Source organism: Pelophylax lessonae, assembly GCF_965119305.1.
Source record: "Pelophylax lessonae genome assembly, chromosome: 8".
Lineage (NCBI taxonomy): Eukaryota > Metazoa > Chordata > Amphibia > Anura > Ranidae > Pelophylax > Pelophylax lessonae.
In genome coordinates, this window is record NC_138775.1 from 2,965,750 (window position 1) to 2,985,804 (window position 20,055).

Below are 20,055 nucleotides of genomic sequence, written 5' to 3' on the forward strand. Positions count from 1 at the left end.
GGACTGGAGCGCCTCTTCCTGCTAACAAACAGGTAAGCAAAGCAGGATCCTGCCCTGTGCTGGAGAGTGCTGCGGGAGGTGCATGCATGGCTGCACTGTGCTTTGATAGGGAGAGCTAAGTTGGGCCTTGCAAGACCCAACTTAGCTCTCCCTATCACAGCACACAGTGCAGCCATGCATGCACCTCCCGCAGCACTCTACCATCCATCCAGCACCATCCTCCATCCGTTGCTGGTCACTGCATTGGAGGCATGCACGCTGATCTCTGCATTGGGGACATGTATCACTGCATTGGAGGCATGCACGCTGATCTCTGCATTGGGGACATGTATCACTGCATTGGAGGCATGCACGCTGATCTATGCATTGGGGACATGTATCACTGCATTAGAGGCACGCACGCTGATCTCTGCATTGGGGACATGTATCACTGCATTGGAGGCATGCACGCTGATCTCTGCATTGGGGACATGTATCACTGCATTGGAGACACGCACGCTGATCTCTGCATTGGGGACATGTATCACTGCATTGGGGGCATGTACGCTGATCTCTGCATTGGGGGCACTGAACTGGTCACAACATTGGGGGCACGCTGATCTCTGCATTGGGGGCATCATGTGTGCTGGTCACTACATTGGGGGCACGCACGCTGATCTCTGCATTGGGGGCACCATGTACGCTGGTCACTGCGTTGAAAGGGGGGCTGTACTGTGGGGTTTGTGCTAGGGGGTCTGTACTGTGGGGTTTGTGCTAGGGGGTCTGTACTGTGGGGTTTGTGCTAGGGGGCCTGTACTGTGGGGTTTGTGCTAGGGAGTTTGTGCTTGAGGGGTTTGTGTGGGGTTTGTGCTTGAGGGGTTTGTGCTAGGGGGCCTGTACTGTGGGGTTTGTGCCACTCTCAGTCAGTGTATCTCATAATAGGGTGTCTCTCACATGTCTCTCGTATGTATCTGGCACTCCCAATTTCTTTGAAAACATTTTTCGGCACACTGTGGCCAAAAAGGTTGTCTACCCCTTGATTGGAGTAATCCTCATCTTGTGCTGCTTCATACTATTTTTAGAACTCAACGATCAAAACAGGATTTAAAGTAAGACAAAAAAAAACAGCATCATATGGCAGCTCTGATCTAAATTGGACCCAATCTGTCAGATTAAACTAAAAAAGGTACCATAATCGAATCCACACATCCTGGAACATTAAATCCTGTCATCAACCATCCCGACGAACGCCACGCCCCCGTCACGCCCCCCCCCCCCCCCCCGGGCTGCTCAGTCCAAAATGCCCGGGCCTATTTTTTGTCCCAGTCCGGGCCTGGCCATGCCTGTACCATGACTTCAAAGTCACGCAATTTTTTACTGCGTTTTTTGACGCGAAGCAATACCTATTACATTTTTCTTTTTGCGCCCCCTCAAAAATTTTGAGCACCAGCCGCCACTGGTGTGTATTCATTATATATATTATTATTATACAGGATTTATATAGCGCCAAAAGTTTGCACAGCGCTTTACAACATGTATCAAACAAAAAGAGGGGGCTGATTAAAAATCCTAATTATTATTTTATGCTTTACTGGTGATACTATAGTGCTTATATGCTAATGTTAGGTTTTCTATGCAATAAAAGATTTGCTTCTTAGAATGACTGTATAGAAAGATAATACTGTAACAAATTGTTGTTCCCCAGATCTTTGGAATGACCTCGGAGGAGTAAAAGTGACATTTGTTTTTGACTGCAGTGACAAGAAAAATTGAAGAAGCAGGATGGAAGATTTTTTATCAAACAAACAAATTTCTAAAAGTGACTTTGGTGTTCATTTGGGAATTTTCATATGAATGTTCCTATGAATATGTTCTACAATGAGGGATTTGGGAGTCTGGAGGTGGGTCAAGCTGATAAGGTGTTCCTGAGATAACAGAAATGAATGTCTCTTGTTATTAATGATGTGCTGCTTGTACTAATTTGTAAGTGAACGACTTAGTATGTAAAATGTTTGGGACGGTCCTACATGACAACTGTCCAGGAGTCCAGACTACAGCTTAAAAGAATACTGTTAGCATAAGAGGTCAGATCATTGGTCCACCTGCCATGTCTAAGGATCTGAGTGCACATCAATATCTTTACTTTTTATTCCTTACTTTTACTTTGTAACTCTTCTATTCTAAATAAACTTTGAAAACCTTTATCGTGATTAGAGGTTGTGTCTTTCTTCACTAATGGGAGAGAGAAGGACAGAGAAAAAGAAGCAGAGAAAGGAGTGACAGGAGAGACAGAGAGAGAGAGAGGAAGGAAAGTGAGAGAAGAGAGAGGAGTGGGAGAAGAGGGAGAGAGAAAGAGAGGGGAGTAGGGATGGAGAGGAGGAGGGGAGAGGGGGAAGAGAGGAAATGATGAGAAAGAGGGAGGGGGAGAGGAGAAAGGCGAGAGGGAGGGGAGAGGAGAGGATGGTGCAGCGTCCCACTCAGGACACGTGGGAACTGCAAATGTATTACTTCTTTGTCATTGCTGTATTGCATGTCATTTTGCATTGCTACACCTGTTGAATCCCTGTTCATAGGCTGGTCAAGTGTGCTTCATACTTCCCACCACTAGATGGGGATAGCACCACTCTGGGATATCTATCCCAGCTCAGGCTCGATCTGTGGTCAGTTGTTCAGTTCAGGAAGTCTGTGTGCAGATTAAGCACCATGTGAAGGAGAGAAGTTCAGTCCAGAGAAGGGACAAATTGGAACTGCTCAAATCAAAGGGTAAAAGCCACCAACCGGCAGCAAAGACCTTTGAGAATAAAGGTGAAGGATTTCTTAGCCACCGGCAACCTCACCGAATGTCACCGGATTCAAAAGGGACCAGAAACCGAATCACTTACAAGTAAGCATTATACTGAAACACAGCCTGAGTCCAGGATTACTAAAGCCTGTTAACAGTGGATCAGCAGAATTCCTCTATTTACCCAGAGACTGTATTCTATCTGGATGTTTATGCTGCAACCAAAATCCAGGCACAGTAAGTTGTGAGTTGTATCCTACCACTGTCTACCTCATTCTTCAATATTGCTACTACAACTGGTTGTACCACCATTAACGGTACTGGCGTCACGACAAATACCATCAAGGGACCGAGCCGCCACAAGCACTCTAAACACCCCTTTCATCACGGGCACCTCAACCACCATCTTGGCTGGTGTTTCCCTATCACAGAGCGTGCCCCGGAGGATTTTGTGCTGTCTTCCTCTTCACTGTGCGACCAGCCCAGGGAGGCTTTCTGCTAACAGTGAGTAAACTGATGAACTGTATTATTGCTGTCTCTCATCGGCCCACCGTGCACCTCACGTGACGCCCCTGCGGTTCTGGCACGTCGCAATGGGAGGGGAGGGAAGGGGAGGGAAGAGGAGAGGGAAAGGAGAGGAGAGGAGGATGGGAGAGGGAGAGGAGGGGAGAGGAAACGGAGAGGGAAGGCTAACCCTAACCCCCCCCCCCCCCACACACACACTCACACCCTCACTTTACCTTGATTATAGTTTAGTGACAAGAATTTGATCAGAGAGTTACTTACTTTCCCAATGCAAAACATTCCAATTTAACCGTAGACCCCTTCGCTGCAGACACAGACTCAGGAAAATGGACCTCGATTTTCGGCTCGTACTCTCCCATGACACCTGGGTGAATAAGGAAGATAGTGAGTAGATGGAGGGGTGGATTATATGGACTTTGTACAGCAGAAATTAAAAGACTCAGTTAAGTAATCCATTACTGAAGACGACTCCTAACGTGCTTTACTGATAGTGAAAGATACTGTTGGGAGCAATGTTCCACCAGTGGGTCCTCGAATAAATACCAATGTCTTTTTAAACAGAGTTAATTTCTAAGTTAAAAGTCATCATTGCCAAAAACATATAGCTATATATACCCTACCAAACTAAGCTAGGCCATCCCATCCAAGATCAGTACCTGAACTCACAAATGGGCACAAATTCCCACAGACACCCTCCAAAATCTTGCAGAGAATCCTCCCAGAAGAGTGAAGGATGTTATAGACACAAAGGGGGCAACTTCAAATCAATGGCCATGGGAGAGAGGGGACCCAATATGTTTGAGTATGGTTCTGGAATAGGAAGCCCAAAAAGGTCTTCCCAGAAGAGTAGAGACTGGTGTAGCTACAAAGGAGGGACAACTCCATTATTAATGGACATGGTTCTGGAATAGAATGTCCAACAAGTTCATACAGGTGTCATGGGCGAAGGAACTCGAGTCTCCTACACAGAGCCCAGACCTCAACCCCACTAAACAGCTTTGGGAAGAATTGGAATGCTGATGGTTAGCCAGCTCTTTTTTTTTGAGGCGCTCAACATAAGGCCCAATATATGAGCCATGACTTGAACATCAGTACCTGACTTCAGAAAAGGGACAAATTCCCACAGACACCCTCCAAAATCTTGTGGAAAATCTTCACAGGACAGTAGAGGATGTAATAGCCACAAAGGGAGGCAACTCAATAAAGATATGATGTGACCAGTTTGGGGTGGAGGACCCTGAGTGTCCCGCACAGAGAACTGACCTCAACCCTACTTAACACCTTTGTGAAGGATTAGAATGCCAAATGTGAGCCTGACCTTTTTTGTTGGTGCCCAACATATCAGCCAGGTCTTGTCATCCAAAATCAGTACCTGACCACACCAATGGGCACAAATGCCCACAGACACCCTCCAAAATCTTGAATAAGTTCAAGCCACAAAGAGGGCAACTCCATGTTAATGGCCAAGGGGTAAGAAGGGGCAACTCCAAATTATTGGTAAGGATTTTGGATTAAGATGTCCTACAAGCTTATAAAGGTGTGATGGTCAGATGCTCAAAGCCAGCTCCCTAAAGACATGGTTTGACCACTTTGGTGTGAAGGAACTCGAGTGTCCTGCACAGAGCCCTGACCTCATCTCTACTGATCACCTTTGGGATGGACTGGAATGCCGTTTGTGAGCCAGACCTTTTTTTTTTTTGGTGCCCAATGTGAGGTCCGACGGCGTGACCAGTTTGGTGTGAAAGAACTCGAGTGTCTTGCACAGAGCCTTGACCTCAACCCTACTGAACACCTTTGTGAAGGATTAGAATGCCAAACGTGAGCCTGATCCTTTTTTTGGCGCCCAACATATCAGCCAGGTCTTGACATAAAGCATCAGTACCTGACCACACCAATGGGCACAAATGGCCACAGACCCCTCTAAAATCTTGTAGAAAGCCTTGCTAGAAAAGTTGAGTATGTTAGATCCACAAAGGGGGCAACTCCATTTTAATGGCAAAGGGGTAAGAGGGGGCAACTCCATATTACTCGTCATGGTTTTGGGTTGAGATGTCCTACAACAGTGGTCTCAAAACTGTGGCCCAGGGGCCGGATGTGACCTTTTAATTGCCTTTATCTGGCCCATGGGGGATAATTACTTCCACTGATACGTGACACTATTCTGCTAACTGGCACCAACAAATGAGGCATTATTTCTCCCACTGACACCAATAATGAGGCACTATCCCTCCCCCCTTCATGATGCTACTGATGGGGCACTATTTCTCCCCGTAATACCAAATATGGCGAGGTTTACTCCCACTAACGCCAGGAAAATTTCCACTCACACTAGCCACAGTCCGGCCCTCCTAAAGTCTGAAGGACAATAAACTGGCCCTTTGATTTAAGAGTTTGGAGACCCCTGTCCTACAAGTCCATTAAGGTTTGATGGTCAGATGCTCAAAGCCAGCTCCATAAAGACATGGTTTGACCATTTTGGTGTGGAGGAACTCGAGTGTCCTGCACAGAGCCCTGACCTCATCCCTACTGATCACCATTGGGGTGGATTGGAATGCCGATTGTGAGCCAGATCTTTTTTTTTGGTGCCCAATGTGAGGTCCAACATATCAGCCAGGTCTTCTCATCCAACATACAGTACCTGACCACACCAATGGGCACAAACTCCCACTGACACCCTCCAAAATCTTGTGAAAAATCTTCCCAGAAGATTGGAGACACGAGACCTCGGAGGAAGTCGGCACAAGATCTTAAGAAATACATTTTTTAATATTAGAGTAGATGTACTTTAATGAACAATCCTCATCCCGATATTGAAATGACTTTTCCTGTAGGGGTGACCTTGTCTTATTTTACCGAGGAGGAAATTGGAGAAGATTATTTTACCGTGCCCTTGTGCGATCATGTTCTTCGCATGTACCTGTTTTCCATTTTCAATACATTCAGGATGAATAATTAATTCATGGACATGATGGATGCTGTGGGCTGTTGAACCAGGTGATTGGACTTTGCAGGACCGGATAAAGAATGACTCAGCGGGGGTGGGGGGGTCACAATGAACAATTAATATGTCCAGTATGCAGCAAGGGCGACCACAGAAAGATATTTCCTGAGAGTGGTGGTTGGGAATTGTAGATCCTTCCTTGACCATCTGAGGAACCTGCCTCAATGCTTTTTAGTTCTAGTTTCTCTTACTAAGTAATATTATAACGATTGCAGTATATTATTTAAATAATTCCTACAATCAATTATATTTTCTAACCAGCCCTAAAGAAAGAGGGCCAAATCCCCGAAACACGTCGGCCTCCTTCTTCTCTATCACTAGAACTAGTGTCCTCATTAAATGATGTTCCTTCATGTCCCATTTGCCTTTTTTTGTATTATTGGCAAAGCCAATATATCGAGGGCCGATATGGACTTTCCCCGATATATCGGAATCAGGTTTTGATTTACCGATATTGCAGATATTTCGGGAAAGTGCATGTACCGGGGTGATGACTGCAGCTAGAGGCATCACCCCGGTACCGGTGTCCATAGCTGACGGTCGGCTGTCTTGTAATGACAACCGATGCGGCTGAGAAGCCACTCAGCTGTCATTCCAAGGAGTGGGAGGCCCCTCCCACCGCCTTCCGCGGTTCGCCGGGTCTCCTGTCCCACCGGGAGACCCAGGCATCCTACCTTCACCGCCGCCGTCTGACCGGGTCTCCATCTGCACCGCAGCCGTCTGACCGAGTCTCCATTTCTTTGAATACGGCGCCGCCGAGTACCCGGAAGTGATGTCATTTCATGACAAAAAATTGTTATGGGACGTTTTTATTTCATCCACCAGGACTATTGATCACTTCATTGTTTAATCCCACATTGATAGCCCAATATTGAGATTTTTTTCAGCACATGAATTATTGTTTGCACATTTTTATAGAAATAATTATTATTTAGCACTTTTTTTATTTATTTTTTTATTGATTACTTCACTAAGTGTATTGATATTTATATTTATAGTGCAGCACTTTTGCTTTGATTATTATTATTATTATTATTATTAGTAGTAGTAGTGGTCGTAGTAGTAGTAGTAGCAGTAGTAGTAGTGGTAGTAGTGGTGGTGGTAGTAGTAGTGGTTGTAGTGGTGGTAGTGGTAGTAGTGGTGGTGGTAGTAGTAGTGGTAGTAGTTGTGGTAGTGGTAGTAGTAGTAGTGGTGGTGGTAGAAGTAGTGGTAGTAGTGGTGGTAGTGGTAGTAGTAGTGGTCGTAGTAGTAGTAGTAGTAGTAGTAGTAGTAGTAGTGGTGGTGGTAGTAGTAGTAGTAGTGGTGGTAGTGATAGTAGTGGTGGTAGTGATAGTAGTGGTGGTAGTGATAGTAGTGGTAGTAGTTGTGGTAGTGGTAGTAGTGGTGGTGGTAGAAGTAGTGGTAGTAGTGGTGGTAGTGGTAGTAGTAGTGGTAGTAGTAGTAGTGGTGGTGGTAGAAGTAGTAGTAGTAGTGGTGGTAGTGGTAGTAGTAGTGGTCGTAGTAGTAGTAGTAGTAGTAGTAGTGGTGGTAGTAGTAGTAGTGGTGGTAGTAGTAGTTGTAGTAGTTGTAGTAGTAGTAATAGTGGTAGTGGTAGTAGTAGTAGTAGTGGTAGTGGTGGTAGTGGTAGTAGTAGTAGTGGTGGTGGTAGAAGTAGTGGTAGTAGTGGTGGTAGTGGTAGTAGTAGTGGTAGTAGTAGTAGTGGTGGTGGTAGAAGTAGTGGTAGTAGTGGTGGTAGTGGTAGTAGTAGTGGTCGTAGTAGTAGTAGTAGTGGTAGTAGTGGTAGTAGTGGTGGTGGTAGTAGTAGTAGTGGTGGTAGTGATAGTAGTGGTGGTAGTGGTAGTAGTGGTGGTGGTAGTAGTAGTGGTAGTAGTTGTGGTAGTGGTAGTAGTGGTGGTGGTAGAAGTAGTGGTAGTAGTGGTGGTAGTGGTAGTAGTAGTGGTAGTAGTGGTGGTGGTGGTGGTAGAAGTAGTGGTAGTAGTGGTGGTAGTGGTAGTAGTAGTGGTCATAGTAGTAGTAGTAGTAGTGGTAGTAGTAGTAGTGGTGGTAGTGGTAGTAGTAGTGATAGTAGTAGTAGTGGTAGTAGTAGTAGTGGTAGTAGTTGTAGTAGTTGTAGTAGTAGTAATAGTGGTAGTGGTAGTAGTGGTAGTAGTGGTAGTGGTGGTAGTGGTAGTGGTGGTAGTAGTAGTAGTAGAGCAATACTTCTATTATCATTATTTTTACTATCACTATGTGTATTATAAACACATTATTTTACAGAACAAATAAAGGAAATGAAGGTGTTTTTATACTGGATCAGATTCCAGCTGTAACACCACCTGACAGACAGAGGGGGGCGCACTCACCGTCAGTGCGGAGGGTAAGTGGGGTGCTGGGTCCCAGCTCCCGTGTGTTGGTCACGGTATTAGTCACAACGCAGGTATAATTTCCGGCATCGGAGGGCTCCACTTTGGCGATGTAGAGGTTTCCGGTGACCTGGGACACGAATCTGCGGTTGTCTTGCTGCACGAAGGGCGGGTACTCATTAAAGATCCAGGCGTAAACCAGCTCTGAGGGGTAAAAAAGAACCCAAATCAGCAACACGGAACTGTCATGTCGAAGGTACAAAATGCAGAAACCTTCCAACATATCCAATGAATATCAACAGCAACCAATCAGATTTAATGTACAGAAATCAGAGCACTGGAAGAAGAAGTCTGATTGGACACTCTGTGTACTTTGCACATTGTTACATTTTATATAAGAAAACACACTCTCTGTTGGTTGGGGTATCCTTATTTTCCATTGATTTCAAATGGAAAGTATAATATTTGGCCACTAGATGGTGCTAAGTGATATCCTATGATAATTAGTGCCATCTAGTGACTAAATGTGATATTTTCCGTTTTTTAAATTTCTGATAAAACATTCAACCAGCAGAGGAAATAAACCGATAACATTAATTTTTGCCCCATCCCCTCAGAACCGATGTACATACACTGCTACTGGGAGAATTGCTAAACAACTTTTTTTTTTTTAAATGCAACCCCCCTAAAAGTTTTAGGCAAAACTCCACCACCCAAATAACTCAGAACACGGCAACCAAACCTTCATCATATTTCTGGTAGGAAAATAAAAGCAGATTTTCCTAAAATCATTTACAGTTTGAATGATAAAATAAAACTTCAGCCCAAACATTTTTTTTTTTTAACTTTTGGATTAAATACAAAGGGTTAGAAAATGTTGTCCCCATTGAGTAGAATCCCCCTTTACCTGTTGTCACCGTAGCATGAAGTTAAGCAGAAAGTTCTCCCTCACAGAAGTTCTATCCCTTCACCCCTAGAGGGCGCTCTGCAATAATTCATCTGAAGCAAAGGACTGTACTGTGATATGGGGAACTTACCTCCAGAATGAGGAGGAGGACCGCACAGCAGCACCATCCCCTGTCCCTCGCGCACAAACACCGTATTCCGGGGCCGGGTTTGGAATGAATCGAGATCTGCGGGAACATTTATAACCCCATAAACCTTCACAGGTCAAAGGCAAGAATTCTTAAAGGAGAACACCGGGCACAAATAAATTCAGCTCAGAAAATATTAGCACATCATAATATATTTTTACAGCAGCCTCAGAACCTGAATGTGACCTGATATCAGCCTCTTGCAGGCCCTGTACAACAGAGCTGGAGTGTAAGAGGAAGAAGCAGCACAAGGAACCAATCAGTTCATGTGCTGACAAGAAGAACGCTGATAGAAGGAAAGAGCATAGTGACTGGAAGATGAGCTCATCACTGTGCTGCTTCTTCTTTCACTGGCCAATCACAGGCTCCCTGCTAATCAGAAACCCTATCCAGGGTCATCAATCCATCCCCCCCACCATCTCTGACACCCATCTCTGCCTCCAACACCCCCCCTCCACCTCCAACCCCCCCACCATCAGCTCCAACACCCCCTCCACCTCCAAAATACCCTTCCTCCACCTCCAACACCCCACCCTCCACCTCCCTCCACCTCCAACACCCCACCCTCCACCGCCAACACCCCCCTCCACCACCACCTCCAACACCCCACCCTCCACCTCCAACACCACCTCCAACATCCCCCTTCACCACCAACATCCCACCCTCCACCTCCAAAATCCCCCTTCACCTCCAACATCCCACCCTCCACCTCCAACACGCCCCCCCTACCTCCAACACCCCACCCTCCACCTCCAACACCCCCTTCCACCTCCAACTCCCCCCTCCACTTCCAACACCCCCCTCCACCTCCAACACCCCCCCTCCACCTCCAACACCCCCCCCCCACCTCCAACACCCCACCCTCCACCTCCAACACCCCCTTCCACCTCCAACACCCCCTTCCACCTCCAACTCCCCCCTCCACTTCCAACACCCCCCTCCACCTCCAACACCCCCCCCTCCACCTCCAACACCCCCCTCCACCTCCACCTCCAACACCCCCCTCCACCTCCAACACCCCCCCTCCACATCCAACGCGTCCACCACCTCCAACACCCTCTGTCCATCTCCAACACCCCCCCCCCTCCACCTCCAACACCACCCTCCACCTCCAACCGCCCCACCACCTCCAACACCCCACCCTCCACCTCCCTCCACCTCCAACACCACACCCTCCACCTCCCTCCACCTCCAACACCACACCCTCCACCGCCAACACCCCCCCTCCACCACCACCTCCAACACCCCACCCTCCACCTCCAACACCACCTCCAACATCCCCCTTCACCTCCAACATCCCACCCTCCACCTCCAACATCCCCCTTCACCTCCAACATCCCACCCTCCACCTCCAACACGCCCCCCCCCCACCTCCAACACCCCACCCTCCACCTCCAACACCCCCTTCCACCTCCAACTCCCCCCTCCACTTCCAACACCCCCCTCCACCTCCAACACCCCCCCCTCCACCTCCAACACCCCCCCTCCACCTCCAACACCCCCCTCCACCTCCAACACCCCCCCTCCACATCCAACGCGTCCACCACCTCCAACACCCTCTGTCCATCTCCAACACCCCCCCCTCCACCTCCAACACCACCCTCCACCTCCAACCGCCCCACCACCTCCAACACCCCACCCTCCACCTCCAACACCCCCACCACCTACAACACCCTCCCTCCACCTCCAACACCCTCCCTCCAACACCCCCACCTCCAACATGCCCCCCCCACCTCCAACACCCTCCCTCTACCTCCAACAGCCTCCCTCTACCTCCAACAGCCTCCCTCCACCTCCAATTCCCCCTTCAACCTCCAACACCCCCCTCTACCTCCAATACCACCCCATCTCCAACACCCTCCCTCTTCCAACACCCCCTCCACCTCCAACACCGCCCCACCTCCAACATATCAGTCGTCAAAGCAGCTGCTCATTCCCCCCCCCCCCCCCCCCATGGATCGTCCTGAATCTGACTTTTATTCTCTCCTGTACACTTTGACACCTCCGTATATCTCCAGATATACTTTTCCTCCCTACTTCCTCTCCATCTTATGATTATGTCAGAACCATTAGAATGTAAGCTCCTCCGGTGCAGAGACTGAGGTGACTGGCTTAATGTTCTCTGCACAGCACTGCAGTATATGTCAGAGCTATATAAATGTATAATAATAATAATAGTGTGTGACTGTGGGGGAGGGGGCATTTTTTGTTTATTAAAAATCTTATGAACATACAACATAATAAAAACATAATAAGGCTCCATGTACACGGGACGTTAGAAAAAACGTCCTGCAAAGCTATTTCTGACGCCGGGAAAAAGCAGCTGTTAAACGTGCTTTCAGTAGCTTTTTCCATTTGCGTTATTGCACGTTTGGCCACGTTGCTTTTAGCAGCGTTTTTCTGCCTCCATTCAAAATCAATGGTTCCCTATGGGAGCCTATTGATTTGAATGGAAGGCGCACCGCAAGTCAGATCAGGATGATCCGACTTGCGGCGCGACCTGCACTGTGAGAATCTTGAGGGGGAACTCCACCCAAAAATGGGAAAAAAATTGCGTGGGGTTCCCCCCCAGGTTCCAAACCAGGCCCTTCGGGTCCGGCATGGAATTTGAGGGTAGCCCCACGCCAAAAAAACGGCGTGGGGTCCCCCCCAAAATCCATACCAGACCCTTATCCGAGCATGCAGCCCGGAAGGCCAGGAAAGGGGAGGGGACGAGCGAGCGGCCCCACCCCCCCTGGACCACACCAGGCCACATGCCCTCAACATGGGGGGGTGTTGGTGCTTTGGGGCAGGGGGAGCTCTGCACCCCCCACCTCAAAGCACCCTGCCCCCATGTTGATGAGGACAAGGGCCTCATCCCCACAACCCTGGCCGGTGGTTGTGGGGGTCTGCGGGCAGGGGGCTGATCGTAATCTGGAAGCCCCCTTTAACAAGGGGGCCCCCCAGATCCCGGACCCCCTCCCTGTGTGAATGGGTATTGGGGTACACTGTACCCCTACCCATTCACCCCATAAAAGATAGTGTATGTAAATAATGACAGGAGACGTTTTGGAAAGTTTATTAAAAATCTTCATCCGGCTCTTCGGGGTCTTCTCCTCTCCGGGGGTCTTCTGCTCTTTTGCTGTCCGCCCTTCTGCTATCCTCTCTTCTTGTCTTCTCCTCTCCGGGGGTCTTCTGCTGTCTTCTCTCCGTGGGGTCTTCTGCTCTTTTGCTGTCCGCCCTTCTGCTGTCCTCTCCGGGGGTCTTCTGCTGTCTTCTCTCCGTGGGGTCTCCTGCTCTTTTGCTGTCCGCCCTTCTGATGTCCTCTCTTCTTGTCTTCTCCTCTCCGGTCTTCTGCTCTTGTGCTGTCGGCTGTCGGCTCTCCTTCTTCCTCCGGTCCTCCTCCGACGACGTCTCCAGCGATTATGCCGGCCTCTGGTCTCTGCAGCTTATTATATAGCCATTAGGGGCGTGGCCGCCAGATGACGTCATCGGGAGACCACGCCCCTTGTGTCACATGTGACGTCACATGTGACACAAGGGGCGTGGTCTCCCGATGACGTCATCTGGCGGCCACGCCCCTAATGGCTATATAATAAGCTGCAGAGACCAGAGGCCGGCATAATCGCTGGAGACGTCGTCGGAGGAGGACCGGAGGAAGAAGGAGAGCCGACAGCCGACAGCCGACAGCACAAGAGCAGAAGACCGGAGAGGAGAAGACAAGAAGAGAGGACATCAGAAGGGCGGACAGCAAAAGAGCAGGAGACCCCACGGAGAGAAGACAGCAGAAGACCCCCGGAGAGGAGAAGACAAGAAGAGAGGACAGCAGAAGGGCGGACAGCAAAAGAGCAGAAGACCCCCGGAGAGGAGAAGACCCCGAAGAGCCGGATGAAGATTTTTAATAAACTTTCCAAAACGTCTCCTGTCCTTATTTACATACTCTATCTTTTATGGGGTGAATGGGTAGGGGTACAGTGTACCCCAATACCCATTCACACAGGGAGGGGGTCCGGGATCTGGGGGGCCCTCTTGTTAAAGGGGGCTTCCAGATTCCGATCAGCCCCCTGCCCGCAGACCCCCACAACCACCGGCCAGGGTTGTGGGGATGAGGCCCTTGTCCTCATCAACATGGGGGCAGGGTGCTTTGAGGTGGGGGGTGCAGAGCTCCCCCTGCCCCAAAGCACCAACACCCCCCCATGTTGAGGGCATGTGGCCTGGTGTGGTCCAGGGGGGGTGGGGCCGCTCGCTCGTCCCCTCCCCTTTCCTGGCCTGCCGGGCTGCATGCTCGGATAAGGGTCTGGTATGGATTTTGGGGGGGACCCCACGCCGTTTTTTCGGCGTGGGGCTACCCTCAAATTCCATGCCGGACCCGAAGGGCCTGGTTTGGAACCTGGGGGGGAACCCCACGCAGTTTTTTTTCCCATTTTTGGTGGAGTTCCCCCTCAAGATTCTCACAGTGCAGGTCGCGCCGCAAGTCGGATCCGACTTGCGGTGCGACTTCCTTTCAAATCAATAGGCTCCCATAGGGAACCATTGATTTTGAATGGAAGAAAAAAAACGTATAACGTGGCTGAACGTAGGTTCATCACGTTCAGTCACGTTTAGTCACGTTCGGCCGCGTTTCTGCGTTTGAAACGTCGGGAAACACACGTTCGAACGCAATATAATTGCGTTCTAAAAAAAGTCCCTGAACGCAACTGCCTGCAAATGACTGTAAACTACCATGTGTACATGGACAGATAAGATAACATGGAGCTGCGTTCAGGGACTTCTGAAAAAAACGCCCAACTGCTCCTAAACGTCCATTTCCAGCGTCCCGTGTACATGGAGCCTTACCTATATACAGAATAAATAAATGATATATAAACAAACAAAAAGTAGCTTACTTCAGTATAAAAAAAAAACAAATGAGCTTTTTTGCCAGAAAACAAACAGAACCAAATATACAAACAAAGATATTGTTATTATTATTAGAATACACAATAAAGCCCCAGCCTCCACCTAAACACCCCCTCAGGCTCACCCATTGAACCCACGCATGCAGCCTTTTTCCAAAAATCTGATCTTTTAAAACAAATCTAGGGGTTGTGAAGGGACAGAAAGAAAAGCCGCACACCCAGAGACTGACAGACAGCAGCTACGGGGACCTGACATTCCTCCACGCCTTTGTCCATGCTCCCGGCCACCACCTGTCCTTTTCAAGACCCCAAATCTTCCCAACCTCACCCAGAATGTTGTGCACCACCACCTCGACAGGAAGGACTTTTTTCCGAGTGGAAACCTGACACCGTGCATTCCATGTGAAGTAACGGACTACTAAGCTAACTAGAAAAAGTGTCTCAAAATCAAAATCCCGATTCCTCTCAAATGACCCGTATGACCACTCCGCATAACTCAAGCAGAAAATTAAAGAGATACCCAGAGCCCCACCCACCCACTTATAGACTTCTATATTGAAGGGGCACTGAAGGAAGAAATGGTCCATTGTCTCCTCCACACCTCCACACTCCACTCTTGGACAACCACGGTTCTCTGGCGAGTGATGCTTCAAGTTGCCCTTCACATAGAGTCTGCCATGGAACAAAAGCCAGGCCAAATCCCAAAACTTTAAAGGGATTCTCTCTAGATTAATTAAACACAGACCCTCCCTTATAATAAGGCCTGGGCAATCCCTCAAGGCCAGTGGCTTGATAAAGGCAGATTCAACAACCCTCCTCTCCAGGGCCTTTCTAGGAAGAGCCTTCATTTCCTCCGCCATCACTCGCCACTGCCAAAGTATTTTCAGGCCCGGGCAACATAAGCCAGGAGCTTACCATGTTGGACCCTCAGGCTTTTCACTGGCCCACAATTCTCCCAGCTTCACAGAAGAAGGCCTAAACCAGGACTGAAAAATACCAACCCACCCAGGCGGTTGCCAGCATGTTACCAAAATTATGTTTCAAAAACATCAGAGAAAAAAAAAAAACACCGGGTTGACTATACCTAGGCCACTCATCCGCCTGGGAAGGTAGGTTACAGACTTCATAATGAGGTTCAGTTTGTTCCCCCATAACAGCTGGAAGAAACAGGTGTAGATCTTCGCATAGAGAGACACTGACAAAACACAGACAAAGCTGACATACAAAAATACCGGGATCAGGTAAGTTTTAATCAGGTCAATCCTTTCCCTGTAAGAGAGTTTCCATTCCTTCCAGCTGGCAACCTTGGAATCTGCATCTTGTAGCCTCTTTTCCCAATTTGCAAAGCAATAATAGCTGGGACCAAATTTGATGCCTAAAACTTTAATTTCCTGCCGGGGCTCTGGGAAGGTGTCCGGAAGCTCAAAGCTATTGCCTTCCATTCCCACCCAGAAAACTTCACTCTTATCTGGATTGATCTTTGAGCCAGATGCCTCATGGCCGTCCGATTCAACCATTCACAAGCATGAAGTTTTCAGCCCCTCTGTACAAAGTCTTTAGCCAATCAATAAAGCCCCCTCCAGGCCATACTTGCCAAGAAGCAGCCATAGGTAGTCATGATTGACCCAATCAAAAGCTTTTGCCTGATCCAATGCCAGCAGGTACTTTTCCCCTGCCTGCATCCCTGTACCGTTCAAGGGCCTCCCGGACGGCTAACACCGCTGGAAAAGTGCTCCTACCCTGAACCGAACAGTGCTGATGGTGAGAAAGTAAATTGCCCGCTACGGACGATAAACGCCAGAAAATGATTTTTGCCAGTATCTTCCTATCAACATCGAGAAGGCTAATGGGCCGCCAATTCTTGATTCTTGAAGAATCTTTACCCTTTGACAGAATAATCAGATAGGAGGGAGAGAGTAAACCCTCTCCCAGGCAGCCATTAGAAACCTCCATCAAATACAGGGCCAGAGTAATCTTAAAGTACTTGTAAACTTGGCTGTCAATCCATCTGGCCTAGGCCACTTCTTAAAGCGGAGTTCCGGCCTCAAAAACAACTTTGGGCCATGCGCTGGCTTTAAATCCCCTAAAAAACGAATGGATACTCCCAAATTTTTTTCTTTACTTACCTTGTTTTTTTATTTACCTTCCTTCTACTTCCTCCGTCTGCGGCCGCTGCCTGCGCCGTCACTTCCTGCTTGCGTTGACTCCTGGGAGCTGAACGTCATTGCTCCCAGGAGTCAATGCACCTGTTCCGGCCCCAACGTCAGTTCCGGTGCATGCGCGTCATTCCCTGCTAAACAGCTTCTGAGCATGCCCAGAAGCTGTGCAGGGATGACACGCCTGCCCCAGAAGTGAGGAGCGGGGCCGGTGCAGGGCATTCTGGGACGAAGAAGACACCGAAGAGGAAAAAGACTGATGTGACTGGCTCAGTGATCTCTGTACAGCACTGCGGTATATGTCAGAGCTGTATAAATGTATAATAATAATAGTGTGTGATTGTCGGGGAGGGGACATTAGAGTGTAAGCTCCTCTGGTAAAGAGATTGATGTGACTGGCTCAGTGATCTCTGTACAGCACTGCGGTATATGTCACAGCTATATAAACAACAAAAATAAATAAGCACATGACTGTATGTTTAGGTGCTCACACTGGTAGGGGGAGGGCGCCGTTGCTTTCATTAGCAGTATATAAGATCCGCATAAATATCTTACAAGACAAGGATAAATGAGGAAAGGGGACGGCTAAAGGAAGGAAGGAATTATGGGAAGAATATATATCTGGTGCATTAGGGTGACATATGACGACTGCCATGCATTTAATGACCGCGTAGTCTGGACCGTCAGTCCGCGGTGTCTGAGCGGCGTGCATAATGAAGTGCAATACGAATCATTGACGGCGTTAATAACGTTCCAAGTGGGCACATAATTCTAATGACTTATCTCTGTTATTACAAGGAGGGAATACAGATTACTGCAAGACAGCACACTCCGCCGCTCATCTGACCTTTCCGTTTTTTTAGATGTATATTTAATGAGGAACAATGCAATGTCAGCTGAGACGAGCGAGAAAATACAATACCTGCGAGCATGACCACTGATCCGTCCTCTCCTTCTCAATCCTCTACATAGATGTCTTCCTCTTTGTCCTATAAACCGTCATTTCTTCTCATCCCTCTCAGAGCTTTTCCTGCACCCAGCGGTCTTTTTCCAAATCCTGTACATGAGTACACTACTAGACCAAAAGTATGTGAACTCATCCAAATGATGGGGTTCAGGGGTCTCCAGTGGTCCTGGACCTCCATCATATATAGACATTGGACACAATTGTGCTCCTCCAACCTCCTGGTAACAGTTTGGTGAAGACCCTTTTCTGTTCCAGTGTGACTTCTCCTTCTCCCTCCAGGTACAAAGCCAACTCCATAAAGACATGGGTTGACCAGTTTGACCCAGCTCCATAAAGACATGGGTTGACTAGTTCGGACCAGCTCCATAAAGATATGGGTTGACCAGTTTGGACCAGCTCCATAAAGACATGGGTTGACCAGTTTGGACCAGCTCCATAAAGACATGGGTTGACCAGTTTGGACCAGCTCCATAAAGATATGGGTTGACCGGTTTGGACTAGCTCCATAAAGACATGGGTTGACCAGTTTGGACCAGCTCCATAAAGACATGGGTTGACCGGTTTGGACTAGCTCCATAAAGACATGGGTTGACCAGTTTGACCCAGCTCCATAAAGATATGGGTTGACCAGTTTGACCCAGCTCCATAAAGACATGGGTTGACCAGTTTTGACCAGCTCCATAAAGACATGGGTTGACCAGTTTGGACCAGCTCCATAAAGACATGGTTTGACTAGTTTGGACCAGTTTCATAAAGACACGGGTTGACCAGTTTGGTGTGGAGGAACTTGAGTGTACTGCAGAGCCCTGACCTCAACCCTACTAAACACATTTGGAATGAATTAGAATACTGATTGTGAGCCAGGTCTTTTTTTTTTTTTTTGGTGCCCAATATGGGGGGGGGGGGGGTCATAGCCTTTTCTTTTTATGTGCCCACTGATGTGGAGCTAGAGGTTGGCTTGTAAATATGGAGGAAGAGCAAACAGAGAATGCCTTGAGATGTGGAAGAGAGAGTTCAGCTTGATAGTCGGGACTCGGGATGGGTGTGGAGCTCTTTGGAGGGCCACACGTGCCAAGGCCTATGGTGAGAGACCATAAGAGCAGGACCATGAGATTGGTATGGTATGGACCACAGCAGCCCCCCTCTCTGTCTCTACCCTTGGTCAGGACCAGCTATGAAATGTGAGTTATGGACCCTATGCATAGGTTTGGGGCCAATTCCACCACAAGCTAAGCATCGCGGCAATAGTTCTCTCCCTTTAGCACTCTCTCCTTTCCTCTCTCTCCTTTTCTCTCTCTCTCTCTATTACCCTCTCTCCTTTCCTCTCTCTCTCTCTATTACCCTCTCTCCTTTCCTCTCTCTCTATTACCCTCTCTCCTTTCCTCTCTCTCTATTATGCTCTCTCCTTTCCTCTCTCTCTATTACGCTCTCTCCTTTCCTCTCTCTCTATTACCCTCTCTTCTTTCCTCTCTATATTACGCTCTCTGTCATTCTCCCCTTTCGCCATGCTTTCTCTGAGTCACTCCCCAGCTTCCTGTCTCCCTGTATGGCATTATGCTTGTATGGGGGTCTACCTGGGTGGGGGGTCTACCTGTACAGGGTCTCCCTGTATAGAGGTCTCCCTGTACAGCAGATTCTCTGTATGGGGGTCCCCCTGTATGAGGGGCTACCTCTATGGGGGTCTCCCTGTATCTCAGCTTCTCTGTATGGGGGTCTCCCTGTATGGCGGTCTCCCTGTATTGGGGTCTCCCTGCGTGGGAGTCTCCCTTTGTGGGGGTCTCCCTGTATCACAGCTTCTCTGTATGGGGGTTTCCCTGTATGGCAGTCTCCCTGCATGGGGGTCTCCCTGCGTGGCAGCTTCCCTGTATGGCGGTCTCCCTGCGTGGGGGTCTCCCTGCATGGCAGCTTCCCTGTATGGGGGTCTCCCTGTATGGCGGTCTTCCTGTATGGGGGTCTCTCTGTATGGCGGTCTTCCTGTATGGGGGTCTCTCTGTATGGTGGTCTTCCTGTATAGGGGGGTCTCTCTCTATGGCGGTCTCCTTGTATAGGGGGTCTCTCTGTATGGGGTCTCTCTGTATTGGGGTCTCTCTGTATGGGGGTCTCCCTGTATGGTGGTCTCCCTGTATAGGGGGTCTCTCTGTATGAGGGTCTCCCTATATGGCGGTCTCCCTGTATAGGGAGTCTCTCTGTATGGGGGTCTCTCTGTATGGGGGTCTCTCTGTATGGGGATCTTCCTGTATGGAGATCTCCCTGTATAGGGGGTCTCTCTGTATGAGGGTCTCCCTGTATGGCGGTCTCCCTGTATAGGGGGTCTCTCTGTATGGGGGTCTCT

General features: G+C 48.7%; 1 protein-coding gene across 3 annotated transcripts in view; it reads right to left on the reverse strand.

Annotated features, from left to right (window-relative positions):
* The window catches only part of LOC309561911 (contactin-4-like), a 192,434-nt gene that overhangs the window by 60,160 nt on the left and 112,219 nt on the right, over nucleotides 1-20,055 (reverse strand). For all 3 annotated transcript variants that reach the window (XM_082265976.1, XM_082265975.1, XM_082265974.1), the window contains exons 5-7: nucleotides 9,667-9,762; nucleotides 8,630-8,833; nucleotides 3,548-3,650 (exon numbers count right to left, since the gene is read on the reverse strand). In XM_082265976.1, coding sequence (XP_082122102.1) covers nucleotides 3,548-3,650; nucleotides 8,630-8,833; nucleotides 9,667-9,762 — 403 coding nt within the window. The remainder of the gene's footprint in view (nucleotides 1-3,547; nucleotides 3,651-8,629; nucleotides 8,834-9,666; nucleotides 9,763-20,055) is intronic.